The sequence below is a fragment of the Chelonoidis abingdonii genome, chromosome 4, assembly GCF_003597395.2.
Source record: "Chelonoidis abingdonii isolate Lonesome George chromosome 4, CheloAbing_2.0, whole genome shotgun sequence".
Lineage (NCBI taxonomy): Eukaryota > Metazoa > Chordata > Testudines > Testudinidae > Chelonoidis > Chelonoidis abingdonii.
The window spans coordinates 153,926,370-153,938,913 of record NC_133772.1 but is presented as its reverse complement, the minus strand read 5'-3'; the positions used below and the strand labels follow the sequence as shown (position 1 = coordinate 153,938,913).

The window sequence follows — 12,544 nt, the reverse complement described above, 5'->3', positions numbered from 1 at the left end:
CTAACTAACGTTCTAAAGTTAGTTAGAATGTAAAGCTCAGAGGCACTGCCAAATATTCCGTCTCAAACCAAGGGCAGTAGAGAAGGAACTGAGGGAGGGTTGGTCACACAGCGCTATGTAACTGCCTAAGATAGTGCAAGACAGGGACAGCACATGCGACACCCAACCAGGCACGGCTACTAAAAATCTCCAATTAGAAGCGCAGGAGTGCAGAGTCATCTAAAGTGGAGCACCCAAAGGGACACTCCTCAAAGAAGAATCTAAGGTTTCATGTGTGTTGTTTTGGAGATTATCCCTGACATTTTATCAAGGGCTACTGGTCTCTGCCCCTTTGTTTTACATTACTTGCTCTTTAACTTTTAACATGGAGGAGCTGGAAAGCACAAGAAGAGAATCAGGCTATGTCTACACTACAAATTACTTCAGTATAATTTACATCACTGAGGGGTGTGAATAATCCACACCCTTAAGTGATGTAAATTATGCCAGCCTAAGCACCAGTGTGAACAGCACTACGTTGGCATCAAGAACTTCTCTTGATGACATGGCTACCGCCTCTGGCAGGAGTTATTAAGCAGACAGTAGAGCTCTCTCCCGTCAGCTTAGAATGTTTTCACCAGAAGCGCTACAGCGATGTAGCTGCATCGGTGCATAAGCGCCGCTATAGCTGCTGTAGTGTAGACAGTCCAGACCAGCACATTGCTGCTGTAAGACAACTTTTATCTTCTACAGTAGTTAAACCAAGTAAACCTTTTTATTTCATGTGACTAGCACAGCAAGAAATCTCATCTATCCTAAGGAAACACCACAGAGTTGAATGATAATTTAAGTTAGCTGAACACTTAGATAGCATACCAGAGTCCGCGTCATAACTACAGCAATAGAGTTATTGATGTATTAGCACTGGATCTAGATTTTATTGAAGAATGCAAATGAAGGTTTACATAGTAGCTATCATTTATGAAGTCAGGTAAAAACATAGAACCTGATGCTGCACATACTTTCACATGTAATATTCTTGTTAGTAGTTCCACTAACTTTCGTGAAAACATCAGTGGAACTTCTAATATGATTCAAGTTGCTCACATGTGCTAAACTGTTTGCAGAATCACATCCATAACCTGAACCATCATCAGAAGTTTTTAAGAACTGGTTAAACAAACAAGTGTCAGGGATGGTCTCTGGGTATATTTAATCGTGCCTCAGTACAGGGGGCTGGACTCCTCTTGAGTCCTCCTTCCAGCCTTATCTTTCTATAATTTAATGATTCTATCAAATGAAATGATTAAATCTTTACCATCAGTGTACCTGACAAATAGATAAATATAGTTTAGCACCTCAACACTAAGACTGCACAACAATTTCTTCTGTTGTCTAGCAAAAAACAAACAAACAAAAGTTTGCTGGGCATGAGTTCTCCAAGTCCCAAGCATGGTTCTTCCCTACTCCCAACAGCCCTCTGGCATGGTGGTAACCTGGCTTCTGGAGAACAAGTGACTTCCTGTGCACTCCCATGCCCCATCAGCTCAAACTCAATTAAAAAATTATACCCGGGCATGCTAGCTAGACTATTAGACTGGCTAGGAAAACAGATTTTAAGGCTTTTGCTATTATATTTTAATTACCAAACTAGCTCTTTAAACTAAATGAAAACATTTAATAAGCAAACTAATCTTACATGCACCTCCTAAAAAGACTTATCTACTCAGATCTCACTAGGACACAACAGTATTTTATTGAGCTGCCACACAAGACAAATTAAAAACTGGATTTTCATTTTTAGAATGGATGAGGCACAACATACTCAGATGATCAAGTACACTTTAAGAGACAAAATGCTGATAACCCTCTTACAGTAGATGATTTTAGGATCAGCCTTCATAGACCAGTGAAGAGTCATGAGCTTGGCTACCATACACCATAGCAAGTATGACTGTCAATGAGCATGTGTATATATTTTAACGTCTTCACAATTTCATAACAGTCACTTATCAGTCTCATCAAAAGATGTGTAAGGAAAGGTTTGGTGGTCATTAGTAAGCTTTGGATATGTGTTTCTCCTTCTAGCAAATCTTTATGCAGAATAAGTCAACCTCCACTCATACTTAAATAATCTTGGCCCTCTACTGTCAGAGTGACAATAGCCAGACTGACTCCTCATATTCCTTCCCCCCTCCAAGATACCTTTAAACTCACCTACTATTCTGCCAGTCAAGGACAAGATGATATTTTCTCAGATTTGAAGCAAGGGAACACCTCTCCTTACCTGACCAAGTGAGCCACTGACCACCAATTCTAGAAATCCTCTGCCCTGACCCCATATGGCGAAGGGTACTGGCCAGGATTAAAACAAACTAAAGGCCAAGACTGTATGTACAGCACTGCAGCAGTGCAATGTGTCTGGTGAAGATGCTCTGTGCAGACAGGTGACAGCTCTCCTATCAGCATAAAAAAACCCATCTCTGCAAGCAGCATAAGCTATGTCGGTGGGAGAAGAGCTCCTGACGGAATGGCGCTGTGCACATGAACACTTATGTTGGCATAACTCGGGAGGAGGAATATTTACACTCAAGCAACATATGTTTTGCTGACATAGGCTGCAGTGCAGACATAGTTTTAAAATCTTGTGCTTTTTCCAGGCACTGCTCTAACTAGGCACAAAAGTTTAAACTTTAATGTGAAAAAAGCAATGAACATTTGCGCATCCACACTATCAAAATAAATGGCCCCAGAGAAAGGTATGTTTTACTCTGAAGACTATGCTGTCATTTATAAGCTACTTGAATAATGTCAGTAGAGTCTTCATATTGACTTCATAGTCACTATGGCACATATAATAAAGCACTCACATAGCTGTGTTTTTGATGATTCTTCCTTGGTCCATTTTCTGCCCAATACCATGCACAACAAACACAATGTGAGTAGTTTGTGATGGCTTGTCTTCTAATGAGGCTTCTTCTACATAGCCTCTGTGAAGCCTTGTCCCACTACTTGAAGCTGTAGGAAAAAAACAATTATCCTGGATCACAATTAAATTCCATGAAGTATGACACTTCCATATACAGGGACAGAAGAGGCGCCTGCTTCAAACCAGAACATTTCAAATTATATTTTGCAAATAAAATACATTTTCAAAAATCAGCATTCACAATGCTGAGATTTTCAAAGGGGCTTAAGAGATCTGAATAAACAATTTTCATTACCCCTATCAGCCACCTATGGATTTACATGTTATTTCCAGTGAGGATTTTGCTAATTTCATAGCTGTTTTGGAAAATAACTTATAAACAGCTGAATAATGCACTATCTATTCTGTAATACAGATAACTTTCTATATGCTTGAATTATTAATCATTAAATTTTCTCACCGTTCCACAACACTCCTTCAGTGGTCAGTGTATGTGTAAAGATTCTTGGCAAGATTATTTCTAAACAATGGGTGAGAAAGCATCATCAGCTTGATGGAGACAACTCCCTCTCTCTCATCCATGAGCACAGCTGGTCCTAAAATTTCAATAGGACCATTTTCCATCAAAATTGAAACACTTGACATGATTTTGCCCATTTTGCTCACATTTTGTTTTAGAGGAAAACATGGAAAAATTCCTCTGAGAAGGCTGAAATGTCTTGTTTAACATTTTTGGAACAAAACTTTTTAATTTTTGTTTTGAATTTTTTTTTTGTTTTATTATATAAAATAAAAAATAAATCAAAATAAAATGAGAACATTTTGATCAATCTGAAATGTTTTCCCCCCCAACAACTTTTTTCAGAGAGAATTTCAAAATTTTGGGGATTTGTTCTGCATAGGAATGAAAATACGTTTCAAAATCTTGAAATCCTTTGGGAAACAAGTGTCTCATCAAGTGATCCATCCCCCGTAACCCATTCCCAGTTTCTGGCAAAACCAAGGTTAGGGACATCCTGCCCATCCTGGCTAATAGCCATTGATGGACCTATCCTCCAGGAACTTATCTAGTTCTTTTTTGAACCCTGTTATAGTCTTGGCTTTCCCAACATCCTCTGGCAAGGAGTTCCACAGGTTGACTGTCGCTGGGTGAAAAAAAATACTTCCTTTTGTTTGTATTAAACCTGCTGCCCATTAATTTCATTTGGTGACCCCTAGTTCTTGGGTTATGAGAAGGAGTAAATAACACTTCCTTATTTACTTTCTCCACACCAGTCATGATTTTATAGACCTCGATCATATTCCCCCTCCTGTTAGTCATCTCTTTTCCAAGCAGAGAAGTCCCAGTCTTTTTAATTTTTCCTCATTTGGAAGCTGTTCCATACCCCAATCATTTTTGTTGCCCTTTTCAGAACCTTTTCCAATTCTAACATATCTTTTTTGAGATGGGGCGACCATATCCACACACACAGTATTCAAGATGTGGGCCCAGGAACTCTGCAAGCTCAGTCTATGGTTTGAAAAAAGGACAGTTATTCACCTTTGTAACTGTTGTTTGAGATGTGTTGCTCATATCCATTCCAATTAGGTGTGCGTGCGCCACGTGCATGTTCGTCGGAAGATTTTTACCCTAGCAACACTCGGTGGGTCGGCTGGGCGCCCCCTGGCGTGGCGCCGTTATGGCATCAAGTATATACCCCTGCCGACCCATCCGCTCCTCAGTTCCCTCTTGCCGGCTACTCCAATAGTGGGGAAGGAGGGCGGGTTTTGGAATGGATATGAGCAACACATCTCGAAGAACAACAGTTACAAAGGTGAGTAACTGTCTTTTCTTCTTCGAGTGCTTGCTCATATCGATTCCAATTAGGTGAATCCCAAGCCTTACCAAGGCGGTGGGGTCGGAGTGAGATACTGCAGAATGCAGAACCGCTGAGCCGAAGGCTGCATCATTTCTGGATTGTTGCACCAAGGCATAATGGGAAGCAAAGGTCTGCACTGAAGACCAAGTAGCTGCTCAACATATCTCCTGGATAGGAACTCGAACTAAGAAGGTGGCCGACGAGGCCTGAGCCCTGGTAGAATGTGCAGTAATATGACCCGGAGAAATATGAGCTAGATCATAGCAAGTATGGATGCACGCCGTTATCCAGGACGAAATCCTCAGAAGAGATGGGTAGGCCTTTCATCAGGTCTGCCACTGCAACGAAGAGTTGGGGCGTTTTGCGGAAGGGCTTCGTCCGGTCAATATAAAAGGCGAGAGCCCTAAGGACGTCAAGGGAATGTAACTGCTGCTCCCTACGGGATGCATGTGGTTTGGGAAAGAAGACCAGGAGGAATATGTCTTGATTGAGATGGAAGGCCGAAACTATTTTGGGGAGGAATGCTGGATGTGGACGCAACTGCACCTTGTCTTTGTGGAACACCGTATACGGTGGGTCCACCATCAGAGCACAAAGCTCAGAGACTACCCAGGAGTACTTCTCGCAATGGGGCAGAGCAGCATAACTCCGATTGGGTTAACCATGCAGGAGCCACGCTGTGAGATCAAGGGATTGCAGGTCTAGGTGGTGAAGCCTGCCGTGGTCCTGAGTTATAAGATCTTGATGAAGAGGCAGGGACATTGGGTTGGCTATCGAGAAGTCGAGCAACGTGGTGTACCAGTGTTGTTGGGGCCACGCAGGAGCGACCAGGATCAGGCGAGCCTTGTCCCTGCGGAGCTTTAGGAGAACCTTGTGCACCAGTGGAAAGGGTGGAAAGGCGTAAAGCAGCTGGCTCTTCCATGGGATTAGGAAGGCGTCCGATATCGAGCCCACAGCGAGACCTTGGAAGGAGCAGAACCTCTGGCATTTCCTGTTCTCGCGAGAAGCGAAGAGGTCTATGTGGGGAAAGCCCCACTTCCGGAAAACAGAACGTATAATGTTCTGACAAAATCGACCACTTGTGAGACAGAAAAGATCTGCTGAGTTGATCTGCCAGAGTGTTCCGAACCCCTGGGAGAAAAGACGTCACAAGGTCTATTGAGTGGGCTATGCAAAATTCCCATAGTTGGATCGCCTCCTGACAAAGGGAGGAGGATCGAGTCCCTCCCTGCTTGTTTAAATAGTGCATCGCTGTTGTGTTGTCCGTAAGCACTGAAACACAACGACACTGCAGATATTGCTGGAACGCCTGGCACGCCAGGCGGACTCCTCTCAGCTCTCGGATGTTTATGTGCAGCGCCAGCTCTCGAGATGACCAGAGACCTTGCATGCGAAGATGGCCTAGGTGAGTCCCCCAGCCGAGAGATGACGCATCCATCGTTAGGGACGCTGAGGGCTGCATCAGATGGAATGGCAGTCCTGCACACACCAGGGAGGGTGTTAGTCACCAGTCGAGGGAGTGTAGAATGCTCCGAGGAATGGTGACCACCATGTCTATGGCATCTCTGCCTGGAAGGTAAACTGAGATGAGCTAGGTTTGAAGGGGACGCAGGCGTAGTTCGGCGTGCTTGGTTACAAAGGTGCATGCAGCCATGTGACCGAGGAGGCTGAGACAGTTGCGAGCCGAGGTCATCGGAAAGCCTTGGAGGCTTTTTATAATTGAAACTATTGCATGAAATCGGGGTAGTGCAAGTTTGGAGTCTAGAATGGCCCCAATAAACTCCATTCTCTGTGTGGGCACTAGAGTAGATTTTTCTAGATTGATCATCAGGCCTAATCGGCTGAATAGGTCCTTGACGATGCCCACGTGCCTGGTGACTTGGGCCTCGGAGGTCCCTCGAATAAGCCAGTCGTCTAGGTAAGGAAAGACATGTATTTGACGACGACGGAGGGAGGCGGCCACTACAGCCATACACTTTGTGAACTCGCGAGGGGCTGTAGAGAGGCCAAAGGGAAATTGAAAATGTTGGTGGTTCACCATAAACCGTAGGTACTGTCTGTGCGGAGGGTAAATGGCGATATGGAAATATATGTCCTTGATGTCAAGAGCAGCGTACCAGTCTCCGGGATCCAGGGATGGGATGAAGGTCCCCAGGGACACCATGTGGAACTTCAACTTTTTCATGAACATGTTGAGTCCTCGCAGGTCCAGGATAGGCCGGAGGCCTCCTTTTGCCTTGGGGATTAGGAAGTATCAGGAATAAAAACCCTTGCCCTTTAATTCCTCCGGTACCTCCTCTATAGCTCTGATTGAGAGGAGCATTCGAACCTCTTGCCAGAGGAATTGCTCGTGAGAGGGGTCCCTGAAGAGGGACGGGGAAGGGGAGTGGGAGGGAGGAGGCGAAATGAATTGGAGGTGGTAACCAAATTCTACCGTGCGTAGGACCCAACGATCCGAGGTTAATTGGGTCCATGCAGGGAGGAAGGAGGAAAGGCGGTTGCAAAACTGAAAAGGATCCTGGGAAGGACTGGTGCTCTGCTCTCGGGCGCACCTTCAAAAGTTCGGTTTGGGGCCCGTCGTTGGTTTGGCGGGATCGTTATTGTGGCTCCCTTGGGGTCCAGACTGCCATCTGCGGTTATCACGACCGCGCCTTCTGCCAAAGTCTTGTCGTGGCCTGGGTGGGGTGTAAGGGCGCTGAGGCTGGCTACGGAAGGACCTTCGCTGGGTCTGTGAGGTATGCATCCCGAGGGAACGCATAATTACCCGATTGTCCTTGAGACTCTGCAGCCTAGGGTCCGTTTTCTGAAAGAAGAGGTCCTGGCCTTCAAATGGCAGGTCTTGGATGGTGTGCTGCAGTTCAGGAGGTAGGCCTGACACTTGCAGTCACAATATCCGTCTCATCGTGATTCCGGAGGCCACAGTTCTGGCTGCCGAATCAGCAGCGTCGAGTGAGGCCTGGAGGGAGGTCCGTGCAACTTTCTTTCCTTCCTCCAGAAGGGCCTGGAATTCCTGGCGGGAGTCCTGTGGGACAGTTCAGTGAACTTGCCCACCAGCCTGCCAGGTATTATATAATATTAAATCCTGTTAAGGCTGGGGCCCTGCTTGATTCGCCACCCTGAGTTGTGAGGCCTCCTCTGTCAGAGTGACTTTACCTCCCGCAACAGAGATCCATGCATCTAGCCTCCCTGAATTTTGGGGCGGGGGCGTTAACTGGCCATGGCGTTCCCTGCTCATTCATGGATTTCGGACACCAGAAGCATGGGGGACGGGTGGGTATATAACGTAACCTATACATACCTTTGAGGGCCACCATGTAACTTCGTTCCCCCTGCATGGCTAGAAGACGCCCTGGGGATGGCCAGATGGTGTCCCGCTTTGACTTGATGGAGCGGATGATGGTAAAGCAACCGAGCTGGCCAATCCGCCAACAGAGATTGTCTATCACAAGGGATCTTCAGAACCTCCAGGACTTCGTCCTGTAGACTGGATATTTAAGGTGACTCGCCTCAGAAGGTCCGGTGAGCTCGGAGGTAATGGGGGGGGGGGGCGAAGAGGAGTCCCGGCTACCGCCTCATCTGGGGAAGAGGGAAAGACAGACCAGGGATGAGTGGCTCATGTATGGACTCGTGGTCAGGAGGCACGTCAGGGTCTGGGAGGACCTGAGGGCCTGGTGCCAAAGGAGATCCGTCTGTACCCGCTGGAGGGGGGCATCTAACTGTGGCCTCCGGTGCACGATGTTCCGAAGGGGCGGAGCGTGATGGTACCGTGGGGTTCACCCTGGGCCAAGGACTACTGTTGAGGACCTTGGTCTGGACCTGGAGCCTCATGTAGAACTCAGTTGTGTAAGTCTGAATCCCCGTAGGAGGCACTATCGGCGTGCGATGAGACAGATGCATGCCGCGATGGCCATGGCGGAGTGGAGACCGCTTGGGGAGGAGCCCTGCGTCTAGAAAACTGTTCTCCGTGCCGCACCGGAGCGTGGTACCGGGTTCCGTACCGGTACCGGGAGCTGCGACTGGTGCGGTGCCGGGAGGTCAACCGGGATCTTGAAGATCTATGATGAGAGCGGCTGCGGCGGGAATGGTGCCGGGAGCTGGATCGGCGGCTGGAGCATCGGGCCAGCGAGTGGGATCTCGAGTGGTGCCGCAAGTATGACCGGTACCGAGAAGGAGATCAGTACCGGGACTGCGAGTGGCATCAGGAACGGGATCAGTGCCAAGATCGAGAACGCTGGCGGGACCTTGATCTTGAGTGGTGCCTCTCGGCAGTGTCGATCGAGGACAGTCTTACCATGGCAGGTTTGCCTGTTGATTGAATAACCCGCACCGGCGGTGCCAGGGGTTGAGGCAGGGTGCGCTCCGTTAATGCAATCAGTTCCCTCGCCGTGGAGAATGTCTCTGGCGTGGTGGGAGCAATGAGCTCTACCGAGGCATGCGCCAGGGAGCTGTCAGGCACTGGACTCGACGGCCCTTGTGAGGCCGGAATCAATGGTGCTGAGATTGTCGGTGCTGCGGCAGCTACTGGTGCCGGGCAGCTCGACTTAGGCTGCTGCTCAGACTGCGGTGCAGATAGTGAAGCCGCAGGAGCTTTCAGCTTCTTGGCTTGCAGGGAGAGGGAGCAGTGCTGGGCAGGCTTCTGGGCCGGTGCCGGTTGGTGCTGACGAGGCACTTCTCCCCAGTGCAGACTGACCAGCACCCAGTGCCGAAGGTGGAGGAGCAAGGGCTGCCTCCATTAGGAGCTGCTTGACGCGAAAGTCCCGCTCCTTTTTTGCCCGCGGCTTGAAGGATTTGCAGATCCGGCACTTGTCTGCGAGGTGGGATTCCCCCAAGCACTTGAGACAGGAGTTGTGAGGGTCTCCTGTGGGCATCGGCCTGCAGCAAGCCGAGCACGGTTTGAAACCTGGTGAGCCAGGCACGGGCCTGGGCACCGGGTGAGGGAAAGGGCTAATCCCCAACCCTCTGAACTATATACACTAACTATGTTTACAAAAAGGTATTAAAAGTATTAACTAGAACTTTAGAGAATAAACTATATACACAAGAAGTATTAGAACGAGTGAATAGCTAGGGAGATGGAGATCAGCTAAGCCACACTCCACTGTTCCAACGACCAACACGGGCGGTAAGAAGGAACTGAGGAGCAGATGAGTTGGTGGGGTATATACTCGGTGCCATAGCGGCGCCACGCCAGGGGGCGCCCAGCCCACCCACCGAGTGTTGCTAGGGTAAAAATCTTCCGACGAACATGCACGCGGTGCGCACACACCTAATTGGAATCGATATGAGCAAGCACTCAAAGAACTGCCTGAATTTTATTGCCAGCGGGATACATCAGGGCTATCTCACCCTCAGCTTTTGGAAGACCTATGTCTTGCTTTGGCTATCAGACATTAATAAGCAGAGGCATTAAAATGGAATGAGTCTGTATAAAAAGGACTAGTTCCAATACAGTGAGTTATTTTAAGAATACTGTGACAGACCCAGGCCAGTGTGGTACTGGAATCTGGTAGAGGGCAAATATACTAGTCATTGGCTGAGTAGTTTTCTGTTCCCTGAGTGACTACAGGAGGGGCTGCACTGGAGTAATCAGGAACCTGCTAGAACCAATTAAGGCAGACAGGCTGATTAGCCTGCCTTGATTGGCTGCAGGTGTTCTAATCAGGGCACCTGGGTTTTAAAAGGAGCTCTCTCTAGTCAGATGGGGAGGAGCCAGAGGAGAGGAAGTGCATGTGAGGAGCTGGGAGCAAGAGACACAAGGAGCTGAGAGTGAGTGTGTGTGCTGCTGAAGGACTAACGAGTACAAGCGTTATCAGACACCAGGAGGAAGGTCCTGTGGTGAGGATAAAGAAGGTGTTTGGAGGAGGCCTTGGGGAAGTAGCCCAGGGAGGTGTAGCTGTCACACAGCTGTTACAAGAGGCACTATAGACAGCTGCAAATCCATAGGGCCCTGGGCTGGAACGCGGAGTAGAGGGTGGGCCCGGGTTCCCCCCAAACCTCCCAACTCCTGATCAGACACAGGAGGAGTTGATCCAGACTGTGGGGAAGATCACTGAGGTGAGCAAATCTGCCAATAAGCACAGGACCCACCAAGGTAGAGGAGGAACTTTGTCACAATACATACTGGTCTCCCTTTTTGCTAGGACTTCCACACAAAAATCACATCTGATATGATACGCAAGTTTCCTCTCCAGCCTCTGTTACACTATTTGTACCCATGGTGTCTTTATTCTGTGACTCTCTCTCATACCAGCACCAAATGCCCTTGGAATCTCAAAAGTCTCATTTATTGTAAATTTTTCTTTGAAGGGCTCTCAGCAGAGATGCTCCATTGCGTGCCTGCAATGGCAAAACTCCTGATTGGTTTTAGCTAACATGACCATATTATGCTGACTTTGTATGTTATATATGGGCTGCCTGCAAAGAGGTGGACTGACTTTAAATTGACACAACTGATCTTTAAAATTAGTAGTGGTGCTAGTGCTGGCTATATTTGACAACTGCTTCCACAGGCTAATGCTGATGATTATCTACCATATCTTCCTCAACATTTTTAAAGATCACATTTTAAGCTTACAAGTGATGTGCTGGACCCTATAGTGTAAAACACAGACTCCCATAAAATCCAGCTCACTTTAATCACCTCACTTGTAAAAATATTTTGGGAAGAAAATATTTTGGGACTATAACCTCCCCTTCTAATCCATTTCAGCTACATATACATGTGTGCATATAAGCAAGCCCCCTTCATTTGTTTCTACGAGTTTGTATTTTAGCAGGATATTTTACTATATTCCTTTATGTAGTTTTCTTTTGTTGTACAACGTCGTGTGGTATGGAAACAGGGCAGGAGCTGTTCCTGAGTTCCCTCCACAGGAGGCAAGGAGAGGCCGGGGAGATAGGGTTGGAAGAGTCTATAACCACTTGAGCACACTCTTTGGGCCTTGCAGAACCTGGAACTGAACCTGTTATTCCTCAGTCTCAATAATCCTTTGCTGTCTAACAAATAGCTGTGAAACCAACTGGCCAACAGTGTGTTCATCCCCCTCTTGGGGCAGGTCCATATAGAAGACAGAAGCCTTGCACCACTACCAGTTACTCCATCAGTTCAAGTGGTAGAGGAATGCGCTGTGAACCTGATTATCCCTGCTGATGGCCAGGTTGGGAGTTAATATAGTTCCATACTATATTTTTTTTAAAAAAAATATGAAATTACAGTAAAACTCCTACATTAGGATGGCAGCTATGTTTATCCTCATCATTCAATGTGAGGCCCTATGCATTATTTACTGCACACCATCCAAAACCTGCACTTAGTACAGATTTAATTTCCCCAAGAGTTTTTCTGTGGTGATTTCAAAACATCTTAGTTCTTTACAAACATTAACGAACTATCTTCACAACCGCTGTGAGAGGTGGGGACATCATCATCCCAATACTACCCTTGGGGGACTGAGGCACAGAGATTAAGACCAAAATTGTCAACTAGTTTTGGTTGCCCAATCGGAGATGTGTAGGGTCTGATTTTTCAGTTTTCTTAGCATTTTATAGCACTTTGTGTGTTCAGAGCAGCATCCCACTGTCCTGAGTTGTAGTTAGGGACGCTCACTCCTTTTGTAAATCAGACTCCGGGCACCCAGAATGAAGACACATGGTGGCCACCTGTGCACATTTTGGTTCAGGGACTTGCCCAGCATCATTAAGAACTCTGTGGCAGGGGCAGGGATAGAATCCAATTATCCAGGGCAGCATTCAACTGCCTTAACCTTTCTCTTTGTGC

General features: G+C 47.2%; 1 protein-coding gene across 3 annotated transcripts in view; it reads right to left on the bottom strand.

Moving 5' to 3' along the window:
* The window catches only part of DDHD1 (DDHD domain containing 1), a 97,398-nt gene that overhangs the window by 68,562 nt on the left and 16,292 nt on the right, over positions 1-12,544 (bottom strand). For all 3 annotated transcript variants that reach the window (XM_032784859.2, XM_032784860.2, XM_075065796.1), the window contains one exon: positions 2,850-2,997. In XM_032784859.2, coding sequence (XP_032640750.1) covers positions 2,850-2,997 — 148 coding nt within the window. The remainder of the gene's footprint in view (positions 1-2,849; positions 2,998-12,544) is intronic.